The sequence below is a fragment of the Melanerpes formicivorus genome, unplaced genomic scaffold, assembly GCF_026170545.1.
Source record: "Melanerpes formicivorus ecotype bairdi unplaced genomic scaffold, bMelFor1.0.p_v2 SCAF_26, whole genome shotgun sequence".
NCBI classification, from domain to species: Eukaryota; Metazoa; Chordata; class Aves; order Piciformes; family Picidae; genus Melanerpes; species Melanerpes formicivorus.
In genome coordinates, this window is record NW_027142378.1 from 3,572,941 (window position 1) to 3,590,662 (window position 17,722).

The 17,722-nt window shown below is 47.9% G+C and overlaps 2 protein-coding genes across 2 annotated transcripts in view; both read left to right on the top strand.

The window, feature by feature from the left end:
• Positions 1–2,016: 2,016 nt before the first annotated feature.
• On the top strand, positions 2,017–2,715 carry LOC137448827 (uncharacterized). Its single transcript, XM_068153725.1, has one exon. It carries the CDS (start codon positions 2,017–2,019, stop codon positions 2,713–2,715), a length of 699 nt encoding a protein of 232 aa, XP_068009826.1.
• NRXN1 (neurexin 1) overlaps positions 2,502–17,722 on the top strand; it is an 814,281-nt gene continuing 799,060 nt past the window's right edge. Inside the window, 3 exon segments of the mRNA XM_068153449.1 lie at positions 2,502–2,687; positions 6,384–7,150; positions 7,152–7,866. Coding sequence (XP_068009550.1) covers positions 7,127–7,150; positions 7,152–7,866 — 739 coding nt within the window. The 5' untranslated portion in view covers positions 2,502–2,687; positions 6,384–7,126.

The window sequence follows — 17,722 nt, forward strand, 5'->3', positions numbered from 1 at the left end:
TTGGTTACCTCATCAAACTTGTCATCCAGGAGGAAGTCTGTTTTGATAAAAACCCACAATCAACCCATTAGACTAATTCCTCTGGGACTGCAGTGGGGGAATCACAGAATCACAGAATGGCTCAGGTTGGAAAGGGCCTCAAAGATCATCTACTCAAACCTCCCTGCCATGGGAAGGGACACCTCTCAACTAGAACAGGCTCCTTAAGGCCTCATCCAATCCAGCCTTGAACACCCCCACACAGGAGGCATCCACAACCTCCCTGGGCAACCTATTCCACAGTCTCAGCACCCTCCTACTGAAGAACTTCTTCCTCAGCTCCAGTCTAACCCTGCTCTCCCTCAGCTTCAAACCATTCCCCCTAGTCTTGTCTCTGGACACCCTCAGGAAAAGTCCCTCTGTAGCCTTCCTGTAGAATTCATTCAAGTATTGGAGGGCAGCTCTAAAGTCTTCTCTTCTCTTCTCTTCTCTTCTCTTCTCTTCTCTTCTCTTCTCTTCTCTTCTCTTCTCTTCTCTTCTCTTCTCTTCTCTTCTCTTCTCTTCTCTTCTCTTCTCTTCTCTTCTCTTCTCTTCTCTTCTCTTCTCTTCTCTTCTCTTCTCTTCTCTTCCTCTTCTCTTCTCTTCCTTCTCCCTTCCCTTCCCTTCCCTTCCCTTCCCTTCCCTTCCCTTCCCTTCCCTTCCCTTCCCTTCCCTTCCCTTCCCTTCCCTTCCCTTCCCTTCCCTTCCCTTCCCTTCCCTTCCCTTCCCTTCCCTTCCCTTCCCTTCCCTTCCCTTCCCTTCCCTTCCCTTCCCTTCCCTTCCCTTCCCTTCCCTTCCCTTCCCTTCCCTTCCCTTCCCTTCCCTTCCCTTCCCTTCCCTTCCCCCTCATCCTATCCTCACAGCAGAGGATTTATTAAAATTTTTTACACTTATTTTTGCAGTTTCAGTTCAAAACTAAGTTGCTACATTGCTACCTTGGACAACAAAAAGGGTGGTTGCACAGGTTTGAAGCTGAGGGATGGCAGTTTTAGACTGGAGATTAGGAAGAAATTCTTTCCACTGAGGGTGGTGCAACACTGGAACAGACTGCCCAGAGAGGTTGTGGATGATCCCTCCCTGGAGGTGCTCAAGGCCAGGCTGGATGAGGCCTTGAGCAACCTGGGCTAGTGGAAGGTGTCCCTGCCCAAGGCAGGGCGAGTTGGAATCAGATGATCTTTATGGTCCCTTCCGTTCCAAACCATTCTATGAATCTATGAATCATTCTCAAAAAAATCTGGGATGCCCAATGATGGAGTGCTTGTATGAGGCTTAGCATGAAAAACATCACTCTTTATTCTCAGAAGCTGCCAGGACCTAAGGCTACAAGCGAATCGCTTACAATCAGTTCATCACCTTTCCACAGGCCACTGAGTACAAAGTTAGAAGGCCAACTGCCAGTCACAAGTGAGCATGTCTGACATAGTCAGATCCTTGCTACACAGCTTAATCAAGTGGTCTTGAAAAGCCTTCCATTGCTCTAATAGTTTGTGACCATTTAGAGGCAACACACAGAGAGGGTTAGCACCACACCAGAAATTGGCCAGGCTTTCCCAAAGTGCCCTCTGGAGAGAGTCCAGTGGAGAGCCACTAAGGTGCTGAGAGGACTGGAACATCAGCCTTACGAGGAGAGGCTGAGAGAGCTGGGGATGTCTAGCCTGGAGATGAGGGGACAAAGGAAGTTGGAGGTGGAGGTTGATCTCTTCACCCAGGTAACAAATAGAAATGGCTTCAAGTTGCACCACGGGAGGTTTAGATTGAATATTGAGGAAAAATTTCTCCACTGAAAGGGTCATTGGGCATTGGAACAGGCTGCTCAGGGAGGTGGTGGAGCCACCATCCCTGGAGGCATCTAAAAGTCGTGTGGATGAGGTTGTGTACAGGCAGATGTTAGGTTATGGTTGGACTTGATGATCTGAAGATCTTTCCCAAGCATGTGTCTATGATTCTATGATTTAGCTTAGTTCAGGACTTGGTAGAGCTGGGCAGCCGTTGGCCCCGATGATCTCAGAGCCTTTTCCAACCCAAACACTCTACACCTCTACCTCATGCTCCACAGAAGGCACTTCCCTGCCAGCTCCCGCTCCATCAGACGGCAGCACGGTGCACATCCTTCACCCTCCGGCCTTGCGGAGCCACCACACCCAGCTTCGCTCCTCACCGCCTTGCCCCGGGCCCAGCACTGCCCTCGGCGGCTCCCCTCTAGGCGCAGCCCCCAACACACCTGGCCGCGGTGACAGTGCCCGGGGCCTAGCCGGCCGCGCCGTGCCGCGCCGTGCCGTGCCGGGCCGCGTGTGGGGAGAGCTGCGGCGAGCTCGGCACCGCCCCCGGCGGGCAGACGGGGCGCGGCGGCGTCACACGGCGGCGCCGCCTCCCTCCCCCTCTGTCCCCCCACCTTCCTCAGCTCCCGGCGGCCGCCCCCGCCCGCTGCTGCTGCTGCCGCCGCCGCCGCGCACCCGCAGCAGCGGCCGCTCCGTCGGCGAGCGGCAGTGGCAGCCCCGGCCCGCCCGCCCGGCGCACCCCGCGCAGGTGTCAGGCGTGTCCGCAGAGCGGGCAGAGGCGGCGACGCGCAGGGAGGACCAGCAGCGCTTGGCCGCGGCGGCGGCGGCGGCCGCGGTGGAGGAGGAAGACGAAGAAGAGAAGGAGGAGGCGGCGGCGGCGACGAGAGGCTGGTGGGTTTGCGTGTGGCGTTGTGTTTAAGGTAGCTGGCGAGGAAGGAGATGGTGGAGCGGAGGGAGAAGTTGAAAGGTTGGATGCGGTGATTTATGGTCCCTTGCAAAGGCGGGAGGAGGAGGGGAGGGGATGGTGGTGGTGGTGTGGGGGGGTGGTGTCTGTGAGACTTAAGGAATAAAATCAATCCGCTGCCTGCGCTCCCTGGCGTGAGCTGCCTCGGGGGAGCGGGGAGCCGGGGTGGCGGTGGCAATGGATGTGGCAATATTGCTATTATTTAGCGGCGGCGGTCTGGGAGAGGCGAGGGGGTTTGTGCGTGGAGAATTTGGGACATTTTCCATTGTGAGTCGAGAGGAAAGGGGGCACGCGGCTCTCCTCGATATGTGCCCGAAAGTGCTCAGCTCCCTGCCGATGCTGGGCGTTTGCGAAGGGGTAGAAAATTATCCCCCAGGCGTATTAAATACAGCTGCAGCCCGAGAGGGCAGCAAAATCGATCATTCTAGCCGCTTAGCAAAGAATTTGATTCTAGAAATTACGTAGAAAGGAAAAAGATTAATGATGCTGTTAAGTCTGCTTCTGAATTGGAGGGCTTCTCCGGCTGCAGCAAGGTTGTTTGGGTTTTTTGGTTGTTGATTTTTGTTGCTGTTGTTGTTATTATTATTTTAAATTCTTTCCCAGAGCCTTTTATTTCATCCGGTCATTTGTGAACTCCCCGGTCTTGCCCGCAGCCGGAGACAATGCTGTGTGTTTTATACACCGAGCATTCTGCCGAGGCTGGTGCATGCCAACCGAGCCGGCATTTATTAAGGATTTATTGACCTATGGGTGTCTCTCTCTCTCTCTTTTTCTAATTTGAAAAGGCTCAATCGGGGCACCTGTGACTAAATCATCTATATTTTTATTTTTCTGTAATAAGATAAAAGAAAAGAGGAGAATAATGGTTATAGAGGGGTGGGGGAAGCATATTAATGCCCTGGTGAGGCGCCGAGTGCAGCAGCTCCATTTCTGTTGGTTTGTGTATGCTTCTCGCTACATACGTGTGTACACAGTATTCATTGCTGGGAGGGATCTCAGGTACTTGAGAGCCCAGCTGAGAGGTATCTACGTTAATAAATCGTTCTCTTTCGCGCATGGAAGTGTCTCTCCGCTTTGAAAATGACTAGACAAGACTGTGCTGTTTACTGGCAGCGCCTGAAATATACCGGCAGTCATCCATAAGGGATTGTTTGGTATCTCTTTTTTTTTTCCATGGGTCTTTCTCCTTTCTTTCTCCAGTCTTTCCTTCTCTCTCTTTCCTACCTTCCTTCCCCTCCCTCTCTTCTTCCTCTCTCTTTCTCCCTCTCTGTCTCTCTTTGCTTCTCTTGCCGCTGTGTGTGTGTGAGTAGAGGGAAGGGCAGGTGCCGCAGACAGAGGCGGGCAGGGATGCTCTCGAGGTGGGATCCCCGCTCTCCGCGGACACCTGTAGGGATCGCTCTGGCACACACTCCACTCACACTCGCGTCCTTGCCCGGCTTCCACCTCCCTTCTGGGCACACATCCGCGGTGCCCCTGCTCCCCGCGCACTTCCCGTGGAGCCCCTTTCCCCTTCGCGGCCCCTCCTCGCCGCACCTTCCGCATTTCCTCACCACCCTTTGCTTCCCACGAGTGACCAGCCCAGCCCCAGCTACCGTGACACGCACACCCCGCGCCCCTTCCCCGCACATCCTTTCCCCATATACCAATGTGCAACCCCCTTCTCCCTTCACCTACGCAGCCTGGACCCCCCTCTCTCCACACGCTCCGCTCCCCCCGAGTCATTTCTCACAACGCCTCCCGGCCACACACGCTGTGTCTCATACCCTTACCCAGCAACCTCCTCACCGCACCTTACCCGCCCCACGCACCCCAAAATCGGCTCCCTTCCCGCCGCAGAGAGGCCTTCGCGGCTGCCCGCAGCTTCCCTCTTCGCCCCCACTGCACCCACTCGGGCTCCCACCCGTGTCCAACGCCACGGGCAGGGTGGGGGCCGCTGGGAAACCGCTGGGCGCAGGGGTCCGCCAGCGGCGGGCCCGGGCCCGGCCGCTGCTGCCGCCGCCCCGTCGGGCCGCGCAGGGCGGAGCTGTTCTGGGTGCTGAAGCCAGGGCGGCCGCTCGGCCGCGGTGCCGCAAGCCCGCCGCGCCCTGCCCGCGCCCTGCCTGGGATGAGCGGTGGGGCTGCCGGGCTCCGGAGGAGCAGGGAATGGGCCGGGGTCTCCCTCCCGCCACGGAGCCTCCCGGGAACCACATTTTGCAGCGGAGGTGCCGGAAATCCCTCAGCTGGGAGCAGCACTGCGAGGGGTGGCTCCTGCTGGGGTGGGGGTGGGCAACCTCTGGGCGATTTGCTGCCTGCTGCGCGGCTGGCCTCTGGCCGCCAAGTTTGGGGGTTCTCCTTGCCTGCTTTTTGCTGCTCTTGCCTGCCTCGCATGTGACAAATAATAAAAATAAAGGTGTTGACGTTTAGGGGAATGAAATTAAATATAAAGAGGGAGTAGGAGGTGACTTAGCACCTCTCGAACGTGTCAGGTGCAGGCAGCTGAGGTGTGTGCCGGCATTAAAGCAGGTTTTTCACTCTGGCAGGCTCGTTTCTGCCCCCTCTCCCCACTCAGACATGCACACTAGCCCAGCAAAGCACTTGGCAGGAGCTCTGGACATGGTATTCTGCCTGTCTAAGTGCTGCTGGCTGAAAAATGGGAGGGAGGTGAAGGGGAAGCGGTGAGGGAGGGAGGTGCTGAAGATCCTCTTCTCCATCAGGAGAGATCTGCTAATACCCATCTTCCAAAAATGAGATAAGGGCTTAGGGGGAGAAAACGGGAGAGGGGAGCCTCTCAGCTGAACCGCCTCGAATGCAAAGACCTCTTCAGAGGAAGAGACCAAACTGTGGCATATATATTATTTTTAAAATGAGGAGTTGTCCTCTTAAATAAGGGCAGCTGAGTAAACAGACATAAAATACTGCAGCCTGTTTCAGAGGACTAACACCTGGGATTAGCTGATCTGCATTGTGAATAATGTCAACATCAGAGCTGCCTTGAATTGGATTTTCCCCGGCCATAACGGAGAGTCTCAGCACTAAAAGAAACCAGGTGGCAGGGAATAAAATGTGCTTTGAAACATTCACAAAACAGCCTTCTAAGAAACCATTGCAATTTTTCCTCACCCCATGAAAATAAACCAGTAGGTGTGCCACATACAGTGGAACCTGCCAGCTCCTGCTGGAAGCTCAGGTCACTTTATATGGCTTTGAGCTGTGTTGGAAAGAACTAGAACTGGGCTTGGTAGCATCGTCGGCACGAATAGGACCTTACCGCTTCGCAGGTGCTTGCCATTGCCACGAGTAAACGGCAGCATAGAACAAATGGCAGCTTAAAGACCACCTTCTCTTCTTGGCATAGTCCCTGGAAGAATAAAAAAATATGCTGCTAAAATAGCTGAAAGTTTTTGGAAAAGGTAAGTCGTTGAAGTATAGGTTATGCCATGGAAATGTAATCTGGTCTGAGCATATCCATTGAGGTTTAGGTTTAGCGCTGCAGATTGTTAGGATTTCTCACTCATTCCTAAATTACAGCAGCAGTTCATTTTCATAGTGTCGCCCAGAAAAAAATTAATCCGCTATTGATCAGCTTTATGATTTATCATGTTATTAGTCATCGCTTCTTATTATTCTGTTTCAATTCCTTGCAGATTAGAGACAGAAACAATAGAGGAAAATCACCCCCCCTGGATCTTAGCCTTGGCCTTTTGCAAGCAAACACAAGAGGAGCTGTCAGGCTTTGCATGTCAAGTAGCCACTCGGCTGTTTGACAGCTTCTGGGTTTCAACCCCATTGGGATTGAGGCAGCTCAGGAAACCATGAGCGATGAGTCTTGTCATCTGCTGACGCTGCTCTAGCACCATGGCAGACAGTCCGTGATCTGACAAGAGGATCTGTCCTAGGGAGGCGAGCGCTGGGATCGGTAATTGGCTTCCTGGGAAACTACAGCTGGCAGAGAGGATGTAAAAAGAGGTGCGCACGTGCTGGGATATCGCTACAGTCTTGCTGAGTTGGTGGATCCACTTGGAGGAGGGTTTTGCCACTGCTCTTGGTTTTTCTCCCAGTTTGGTAATGTTGGCTTTGGGGAAAATTTCTGCTGACTCACCCGCCCCTGGACACCTTTTGCGAAGCCTAGCCAAGCAGTGAAGAGACTCAACAGCATCTTCCCCCAACTGTGGGTCCCCTCTGGTGGTCCCTAACCCATCCACTCGCAGCCCCCCATCCCGGGGAGTCCCCTGCAGTGACCCCCGCTACTCGGGGGGCAGGGGTGAGTGTGCCCAAACTTCCCAGTGTGGCCCGTGCCCGGCAAGATTTTACCCTGTCTGCCACCGGGGCCCCAGCGCCGTCCCCCGCCGGCCCTGCCGCCCCACTCGCCCGCCCCAGGCCGCGCAGGATGGGGCCGGCGCTGGTGCGGCGCGGGGGGCTGCCTGCTGCTCTGGCTGGCCCTGCTGCTGGGCTGCTGGGCCGAGCTGGGCAGCGGGCTGGAGTTCCCAGGGGCGGAGGGCCAGTGGACCCGCTTCCCCAAGTGGAACGCCTGCTGTGAGAGCGAGATGAGCTTCAACATGAAGACGCGCAGCTCCAGCGGGCTGGTGCTCTACTTCGATGATGAGGGCTTCTGCGACTTCCTGGAGCTCATCCTCACCCAGGGTGGGCGGCTGCAGCTCAGCTTCTCCATCTTCTGTGCCGAGCCCGCCACCCTGCTCTCCGACACGGCCGTCAACGACAACCTCTGGCACGCCATCGTCATCCGCCGCCACTTCAAGAACACAACGTTGATCATCGACCGGACCGAGGCCAAGTGGGTGGAGGTGAAGTCCAAGCGGCGGGACATGACTGTCTTCAGTGGCCTCTTCTTAGGGGGGCTCCCGCCCGAGCTGCGCTCGGCCACGCTCAAGCTGACGCTGTCCTCTGTCAAGGACCGGGAGCCCTTCAAGGGCTGGATAACAGATGTGCGGGTCAACTACACGCAGGCATCGCCGGTGGAGAGCCAGGAGGTGCGGCTGGATGATGAGCAGAGCCGCCTGTGTGCCAGGGAGGATGTCTGCCTCAACGGGGGCGTCTGCTCCGTGCTCAACGACCAGGCCGTCTGCGACTGCTCCCAGACAGGCTTCCGTGGCAAGGACTGCAGTGAAGGTAAGGGCTCACCCCATCGCCCCCCTTCGCCATGGCTCCCTGGAGGGGATGGGTAGGAGGCCAGGCTTGCATGGAGTTTCATCTGTATGAGTGGATCTCCTGTCCCTCCTTGCCCAGTCTCCAGCTCCCCTCCTCCCTGCCTTCCCCTCCCTGCCTTCCACGTGTTTCTGTCGCTGACCATGGTGCTATCGCTCTTCTGTCTCTGCGAGGCTGGGTGAGAGGAAGGAGGAGGAGGAGGAGGAGGGTGCTGTTTGGGTGTCTTCCAGAGGTGGGTGTGATTTGGGCTTGTCCCAGGCAGAGGAAAGATGGCTTCTGGGTGCTACCCGAGTGGGAAGGGGTAGCCAGCATGATGCTTGGCTGGAGTCAAGGGAGGGGACAGACACACTTGTCACAAGCAGCTGGTGGCTGCTTGGAAGAGATGGAATTTTACCTGAATTAAATGCAAAAAAACCCAACCTGGGTTTATTTCTGTAGGTTAGGGGGAGACCCAGCGTCCCTTTTGTGTTTGATACTTGCCTCTGATAACGTGGTTGAAATCAAATTGGTGTTTTATTCGTGAGTTCCTGAAACTGTTGCTGGGGAGAAGGGATATTCGGCAGAGGGTTTTGCGTGAAGGCTTTGCAGTGTGTTTGAGCAATTGACCCTGCCAGTCAGATGGGGAGAACACAACAGGGTAAGGGGGGAGAGGGGGGGATGTACATCCTCCAAGACCACAAAATGAATGAATATTTTACCAAGGAAGAGAGAGATGTAGAAAAGCAGCAGTTCACAGATCCCTTCTACAGCTACATCACAGCGTAAAGCACGAGTCAGACTCGGTGCCCATTGTTTTTGGTGAGTGGAAGGAGTGTGAACATTTACTTTGCAGATGCATCTAGAACTTTAATTAATTCATTAATTAATCTGCCAGTAAATGTGTTATTGCTTGCAGCTGTCTAGGCATAGAAATTACCTATGCTGTGTACCTAGAACAGGACATGGAGGTGTAGGAATGAAATGAGAGCAAGGGTAGCAAAGGAAAATATAATCATGGCAAAACTGGAGAGCAGAGACCCTAGCTGAAAATGTTAAAAGGTGAAAATAAATAAGATATTATCGAGGCCCAATGAAGATCTTCGCTGAGTGGCTGCATGACATTTATGGCTGAACAATTTGCCTTTAGCATTTCTATCAGATTTCACTCATTATAAGGAGGAAAACATCATTTGTGACTGTGCTTTATTATGTAACACCTCCTGTCCTTAGTGTCAATACTCCAAACACTACACTCATCCTGCATCCTGTTTATCAGCTGTTTACCTCCCATCTGCCATTCATTACAAGAGGAGGGGAAAAAAAATGCACCCAAACCCTATTAACACTTAAAAATAATCCTTAGTAAGCGAAGAGCAAATGGTAGGTGGTGCTTTGAAATAGCACACGGTCCAGAAGCTCTGAAGTTCAATACCTTCTGTAGGAGGTGAGGCCATGCCAATGGATTCAGTGTTTGCATGTGCAGTTTTCATAGGTGGGACTACAGAGGGGGATGGGAAATACGAAGTTCGTTTAGCATCTTTGAGTTAGGGCCTGTTATAAACCAAAATAAAATGAAAGGGGGAAAATTGGGATGGGTAGCAGCTTGGTTAAAGCAACATTTATATGTGAGGTATATATAATATATATAATATTAGGCATATATAGGCATATTTTATATATATATACATATATATACATATATATATATTATTAAGCATGCCTATTATATTTGTTAGGCATTTATCTGCCCTTTAATTTAAACCAGAGTTGGTTTCTTCTAAGCTACTCAAAAAATATACAATACAATACAAAAATAAATAGTATCAGAGGAAATCTTATCTCAATAGCCTTTTTTTTGGTTCTTTTTAGGACCATTTTTATGTTTAGATTGGATGCTATTGAAATAAATATGTATTACAAAAATATTTATAGACCCTGGAGGAAGATAACACTGAAAAGAATGCTTTGAATCACCCCCCAATTTATGGCTTCATTTTAATACAGGGGATTTTACAACTGACATGAGCGGGATCAAGATTGCTCTCACATATCCCTTGACCACTAAGAAGCCTTATAAAATAATAGTAAGGCTGAAGATTTTTAGCACACTAGGAAGAATGTGGATTTTTTAGCACACTCTCCCAGCAAAGGGTCATCAAGTATTCAGGTTCTGATTCAATCTGAAACGGGAGGCAACATTTCCACTGATAGCAATAAAATGGAACTAGCCCTCTGCTGTTGACTGAGAAAAGATAGTCCCCTTGGGCAGGTTTTGATGAAGGGGATTAGTAGCTACTCCTGTGTGCAACTAAAGAGACTGAACTGTTTTATAAAAGCTTTAATATTGTAAGAAATAGGAGAAGCAGAAGGACAAGCGCCACCATTATGGGTGCTAAGAGAGAAACCCTGGCTGCTGTTTGGTTTTGTAGCCAGCCCAGAAATCATGAGGGTGAATGTTATTCTTTACCTGCCAGGATGTGTCAATTTCCTACAAACCTTAGTAAGAGGTTGCCACTGCTGGAGGATGGAGAATCATCTCAGAGTGCAATGCTCTGGAGGGGGGTTTTCTGACTTTTCACTCTTTCTCATTTTGCTTTTTGACTAAAAAATGGGTTAGATGGGGGGAAATTTCCAACTTCCTATTTTTTAACCACAAATATTTCTGTTTTTTCTTTTTAACTGCAAGTCCTTGTTCATCCCCTTTTTTTTCTTCTTTATTTTTTTGTGTTGAGATGAAAAGTGATCATTCTTTAAAGCTGACAAGGGATCACTAGGTGCTCTTCAAGGATAAAAAGTGATTGTTAGATACTCTTAGGAGATAAAACGTCATCACTAGATACTCTTTTCCTTGGATTTTTAAAACAATTTTGTGATCTCCTTTTGATTTCCATCCTGGATTTTAGCGAGATTCTGCGTCTGCAGTCTGATAAGGCAGAGACTTGACAGGGTAACAAGGACTTTCAAGAATCAATATCAACAACAACAAAGAAAACCTTTCAGAAATCTCCTCTCCTGACTGGCACATTTGAGAGATGAGAAAGAATTGATTTATAGAATCAGAGAATGTAGACTCAGTGTTTCAAGGCTTAGGATGCAATTTCAAATAGCATTTATTTTGAAGGGAAAAGAAAAAGAAACATAAAAAATGTGGTGGGCTTTTGGCAAATTGTCTTCTTATTTATCCTGAAGGAAGATTTTCTTAGGTGAGTGAAGTTCCATCCAAGTTTATTTGTTTTGGGAGACCCATAGTAATATTACCAGTTAAAGGATGCTGCCATTTGAATCATAGAATTCTTAGGGCTGGAAAGGATCTCAAGGATCATCCAGTTCCAACCCCTCTGCCATGGGCAGGGACACCTCACACTATAGCAGGTTGCTTACAGCCACATCCAGCCTGGCCTTCAAAACCTCCAGGGATGAGGCTTCCACCACCTCCCTGGGCAACCTGTGCCAGTGGCTCAACACCCTCATGGGGAAGAACTTCTTCCTAACATCCAATCTGAACCCACCCATTTCTATTTTCTTTTCCATTCCCCCCAGTTCTATCAGTTCCTGACACTCTAAAAAGTCCCTCCCCAACTTTCTTGTAGGCTGCCTTAAGATACTGGAAGGCCACAATAATTGGTTATAATTATTAGTTATATACAAAGTTGACTGGCTAGGGCCAGTTATTAGTTTGATATAAAGTTATTCTCAGTAGGACTTAACACTTCTTGTACCTATCTAAACCAGAAGTAGCTTGATTTATGTTATCTGAACTACCCAGTGTAAGACCAGTTTAAAGCAGGAAAGAATCACATTTGTTGTGTTCAGTCCTGTCCTTTGTTTGGAGAGGATATGAACTCGTTGGCATGAGTCACAGAAAAAGGACTGGAGTTTTACTTGAGTATCAAGGGGGTGCAGGTCAGGGGACATGAAATATGCCCTAAGGCAGTTCTGTTGATGATGAGCCCATGTTCATGTGAGTAAAGACAGTGCAAGAGCCTTCTAAAAGAGAGAACAGAATCTCTATTTAATACTGAATCCGAAAAGGGGATATTATTTCACCTAGAAATAGTGACTCAGTGGAGGCAAAAATACACAAAATTATGATCAATTTAGTTAAGCATAAGGCTAGCATTAAAATAAACCCTGCTTGCCAGATCAGTGCTCTGATAAGGTTTTGACATGCATCACAATCTTCTCTTCGGTAATAACTATCACTCCCTGAAAGGCCATCAAGTGGTATGGCTTGATTCTGTGACAGGGAGAGCTCTTCATTAAAGGGACTGCTCTTCAAAATCAGATTTTTAGGGAATGAAGTCAGGTAAGGAGAAGCTACAATTCCTATCAGTGAGCCTCTTTATGCCTATAGTGGGGATATTGGAGTAGATGATCTCTGAGGTCCCTTCCAGCCTGAGCCATCCTGTGATTCTTTTTCTTCTTGTGCTCCTTATGTTCAAATTCCAGAAGCACCCCTCTTATCTTAAATAGTAAATTAATAAAAGAAGGATCTTCTAACTTTAGAATATATATATATATATATGTGTGTGTGTGTGTGTATGTATAAAATTTTCCCTTCATAGATTCAAACAGGTTGGAAAAGACCTCAGAGATCATCAAGCCCAACCTACTACCTAATACCTAACACCTCCTGACAGCTAAACCATGGCTCCAAGTGCCACATCCAATCCTTTTTTGAACACCTCCAGGGATGGTGACTCCACCACCTCCCTAGCAGCACATTCCAATGGCCAATTACTCTTTCTGTGAAGAGCTTTCTCCTCACCTCGAGCCTAAACTTCCCCTTTCACCCTCATTTATATTAAAAACAAACCCCCACCATGGCTAGTATCCTGCCTGAGAAAATAAGAGGCTATATAAAGCAAGTAACACATCTTGATTTGGGAGAAATTTCTCCCAAGCTTCTTGTCACTCCATGCTCTTCTGCTTGGCTGTTCTGCAACTTTTTGGGAACAAAGAAGAAAAAAAGAAAGAAGGTGTGCAGGATAATTTCTCCTTTAGAAAGAAATAGATCCTGCCTACTTCCTTCAGGAGTAGCATGGGACAGAGACAACTTCCCTGTGAATGCAAAACATTCCTGTTGAAAAACTCTTGAGTTCTGACTGTTCTACTGAGTTACTGTTTTGTCAGGAAACCAGTGAGGACTGTTCCTGCAACTGCTCACTGTGAGATACATTCTTCTTTGGCAGCTATGCAGAAGCTGATGCCAGCCCTGCTTTGAGCTGTGAAAGTGATTTTCCTTTTTCCTTTTTTCCTTTTTCCTTTTTTCCTTTTCCTTTTTTCCTTTTCCTTTTTTCCTTTTCCTTTTTTCCTTTTCCTTTTTTCCTTTTCCTTTTTTTCCTTTTCCTTTTTTCCTTTTCCTTTTTTCCTTTTCCTTTTTTCCTTTTCCTTTTTTCCTTTTCCTTTTTTCCTTTTCCTTTTTTTCATTCTCCTTCCCCCCCGCTTCTTTTTTTTAGTCTCCTTTATTTCTTCTCCTTTTTTTCCTTGTCCTTTTTTTCCTTCTCCCTTTTTCCTTCTCCTTTTTTTTTCTTCTCCTTTATTTTCTTCTCCCTTTTTCTCTTCTCCCTTTTTCTCTTCTCCCTTTTTCTCTTCTCCCTTTTTCTCTTCTCCCTTTTTCTCTTCTCCCTTTTTCTCTTCTCCCTTTTTCTCTTCTCCCTTTTTCTCTTCTCCCTTTTTCTCTTCTCCCTTTTTCTCTTCTCCCTTTTTCTCTTCTCCCTTTTTCTCTTCTCCCTTTTTCTCTTCTCCCTTTTCCTCTTCTCCTTTTTTCCTCTTCTCCTTTTTTCCTCTTCTCCTTTTTTCCTCTTCTCCTTTTTTCCTCTTCTCCTTTTTTCCTCTTCTCCTTTTTTCCTCTTCTCCTTTTTTCCTCGTCTCCTTTTTTCCTCGTCTCCTTTTTTCCTCGTCTCCTTTTTTCCTCGTCTCCTTTTTTCCTCGTCTCCTTTTTTTCCTCGTCTCCTTTTTTGCCCCTCTTCTCCTTTTTTGCCCCTCTTCTCCTTTTTTGCCCCTCTTCTCCTTTTTTTGCCCCCTTCTCCTCTTTTTGCCCCCCTTCTCCTTTTTTTGCCCCCCTTCTCCTTTTTTTGCCCCCCTTCTCCTTTTTTTGCCCCTCTTCTCCTTTTTTTGCCCCCTTCTCCTCTTTTTGCCCCCTTCTCCTCTTTTTGCCCCTTCTCCTCTTTTTGCCCCCTTCTCCTCTTTTTGCCCCCTTCTCCTCTTTTTGCCCCCTTCTCCTCTTTTTGCCCCCTTCTCCTCTTTTTGCCCCCTTCTCCTCTTTTTGCCCCTCTTCTCCTCTTTTTGCCCCTCTTCTCCTCTTTTTGCCCCTCTTCTCCTCTTTTTGCCCCTCTTCTCCTCTTTTTGCCCCTCTTCTCCTTTTTTTTGCCCCTCTTCTCCTTTTTTTTGCCCCTCTTCTCCTTTTTTTTGCCCCTCTTCTCCTTTTTTTCTTTTTACCCCTCTTCTCCTTTTTTTTCTACCCCTTCTCCCTCTTCTCTCCCCCTTTCTCCTCTTTTCTCTTCTTTCCATTTTATTTGCTGACTTTTTAGTTATATTTTTTCTGGTAAGGAATTCCATCTGTCTCAGGCTAGCCAGCTTTTAGATTTGTTTGTTTGGGTTCCAAGTCTATTACATCAGTCTTTGCTGTGCTTATTTGCTTCTTTGGATTTAGAGGTCTTTCAGGATTTATATATTTTTGTAGATTCTCATAATTAATTTAATTCTTTTGCCTTGAATAAAACATATTTAGGCATTCATTCTCTTTTGCAAGATATGCATTTGAGTGTGAAGAGATGCTGTTGAATATAAGAAGTTCCATCAAAACATGAGGAGGAACTTCTCTAATTTAAGGGTGACAGAGCACTGGAGCAGGCTGGCAAGAGAGGTGGTGGAGTCTCCATCTCTGGAGACAATCAAAACCCACTTGGATGTGTTCCTTTGTGACCTTTTTTAGGTGAACCTGCCTTGGTGAGGGTATTGGGCTTGCTGCTCAGCAAAGGTCCTACCAACCCCTCCCATACCCTGATACTGTTGAACTCATTGCCCATAGTGAACCTTAACAGAGAACAGAGTAGTCACCATGGTCCTTATCCTTCTTGAATAGGTAGCTAAATATACTTAGGACTGGCAAACCCTGTGAGCACAACTCTCCTTTTGCTTTACACCTCAGAATCTTCATCTCCAGTATGAATCTCTAGTATATGATCAGCATTCTATCTGCACAGTGAATTTGTTCTCAGTGCCAGTGGGCACTGGGGTAATGTTGATTTAGGAGGAGGGCTAGAAATCCATTTGAGATTCTACTAAGGTTCTGTGGTATTCACCAATGATTTGACTCATTTAGCAATAAATGCTTGAATTCTGTTCAGGATTTCTGAACAGTGACTCTGCTGTCAGGGCAGAATCATTTTGTTTAGTATTTGTAACAGTGACTTCATTGTCAGAATATTAAGGGCAGGTAGTCAAATAATCCCAAAGTCTTCAAAACTCTGCCCTTCTCAGTTGTATAAATACAGAATCCTTGTGTCAGCTCAGAGCAGAATTTTTGCATCACTTTCTTGATGCACTTTGCTATATTGTTTGATTTGCTAGGATTCAGCATTCCAGCATATTGATTTCGATACCTGCCTGGTGTAAAGTCACAACAATTTCAGTACCCTGTCACTACCAATTAGGAATTGGCAGGCTGTGGTATATTATCTTTGAAGAAGGCTGCTCCTTGAATATTGCTAATCTTTTTAAAATGCTGATGCTGAAAGACTTCCAACAGACCACTTTACACCTATAGCATGTGTCTTAGTACCCCAGATCAATAATATTTTTATAGTGAGATTGTTGCTTGCCTTTGTGCCTGCCTAAGATGCAGGCTCCATTCTAATTTTATCAATATGACCCTCAGTACAAGAAGGACCTCAGGGAACTGCTTGGAAGAGTTCAGTGTAGAGCCATGAAGATGCTGAAGGCAGTGGAACATCTCCCTGCTAAGGAAAGGCTGAGGGAGCTGGGGCTCTTTAGCTTGGAGAAGAGGAGCCTGAGGGGTGCCCTCATTCATGTTGATAAAGATGTGCAGGGCTGTGTCAGGAGGATGCAACCAGGCTCAGGGATGTCCAATGACAGGACAAGGGGCAATGGGTGCAAGCTGGAGCAGAGGAGGTTGATGTGAACAGAAGGAAAAAAGTATTTCACTGGGAGGGTGGCAGAGCCCTGGAGCAGGCTGCCCAGAGATGTTATGGACTCTCCTTCTCTGGAGACATTCAAAATCTATCTGGCTGTATTCCTGTGTGACCTGCCCTGGGTGATCCTGCTCTGGCAGGGGGGCTGGACTCAATGATCTTTTGAAGTCCCTTCCACCACCTACCATTATGTGATTCTGTGAAATGAGAGAATGCTAACATGCTAGAAGAGCTTCCATCTAGCAGCACAGGACCTTGTGTGTTGGGTTTTGATCATATTCATCCAGGATTTCAACATTCTATAGTAAAACTGTCTCTGTTTTCCTGTAATTACACTTCAAAGCTCACAGGCGTTTTAGACCAAATGTACTTGATCTTTTTTTCTCAGCTGCAGGTTGGCTCCCTAGGAGTCTTTTAAGAGTAGATGCTAGTCAAGGAGTTGTGGGCAAACATGTGGATTACAGAACATATAATTTTATCCCATCATCATTACAGAGCTGATGGATAGGAATGGGGAAAGAGGCTGGCAAGTAAAAGTGGTTCCTGATAGACATAGCTCTATATAGAGGCTAACAACATATGCAAGTGTGGGGTTTGTGCCTCTTGTAATAATCATAGCAAAACTGATTACTGACTTCAAACCACAAGGTTCATTTCTCTCTATTGCTTCAAGTAATCTGATGTTTGCTCTTCCAGAAACCTTGGTGTTCCTTTTAGAAAATGTCTGCTTCTGGGAAAACATTGTCTCTAGCCTTGCAGTGCAGCTGCAAATTGCCTGCCTTCATAAAGACAGGATTTTACAGAGTGGTGAAGGGCATTCTGAGGTGTTGTGTGCCATGTTGTACCTGAGGAGTAAATTGTAAAGCCCAAAGTATGCTTCTTTCAGAGAAGGATTTGCTAGCACAGCCCTTGACCTGTGTTGGATATAGAATTGAGCAGCAAAGTCAGGGTGCAGAATACTATGATCCCTTCAGTTCTGTGCTGACCAAGGACCAAAATGTATAAATCTTTTAGGAAATCATAAATCTCTTAGGAAATAATGTAGGCTTGTCCCATGGAGCTCTGCACTTTCTCAAGTGACACTTTCTCCTTCTCTACTGTAGTAATGGTATCTAAGAGTATCACAAGTGCTTTACCAGCCTGGATGGTATTATCTTATGCACAGAGCTCAGTCTTTCAGTTCATGTTGTCTTCTGTGAAACTACAAAGTAGTTGTATGTAGTGGGCTCATGCAAAGGGCTGCCCATTCTCCTTGATCTTGGTCTACAGGAAGGCTGCAGAGGGACTTCACATAAGGATGTCTAGAGACAGGACAAGGAGGAATGGTTTGAAGCTGAGGGTGAGCAGGGTTAGACTGGAGCTGAGGAAGAAGTTCTTCAGTGGGAGGGTGGTGAGACTCTGGAATGGGCTGCCCAGGGAGGCCGTCAATGCCTCCTGCCTAGGGATTTTCAAGGCTAGGTTGGATGAGGCCTTGAGCAGCTGAGTCTAGCTGAGAGATGTCCCTGCCCATGGCAGGGGGGTTGGAATGGATGATCTCTGAGGTTCCTGCCAACCTGAACCATGCTAGGATTCCATGATAGGATTTTAGATTAGGGTTTTATGGAGTTTTTTATGAACATGGAACTATTTAGCTGGGTCTTAATAACCAGCAAATGTGATGCCTGATGAATAGCTGCAAAAAAAGG

What these genes read in the sequence shown, in the direction of transcription:
- LOC137448827 (XM_068153725.1), top strand. Translation starts at nt 2,017, where the DNA reads ATGATCTCAGAGCCTTTTCCAACCCAAACACTCTACACCTCTACCTCA.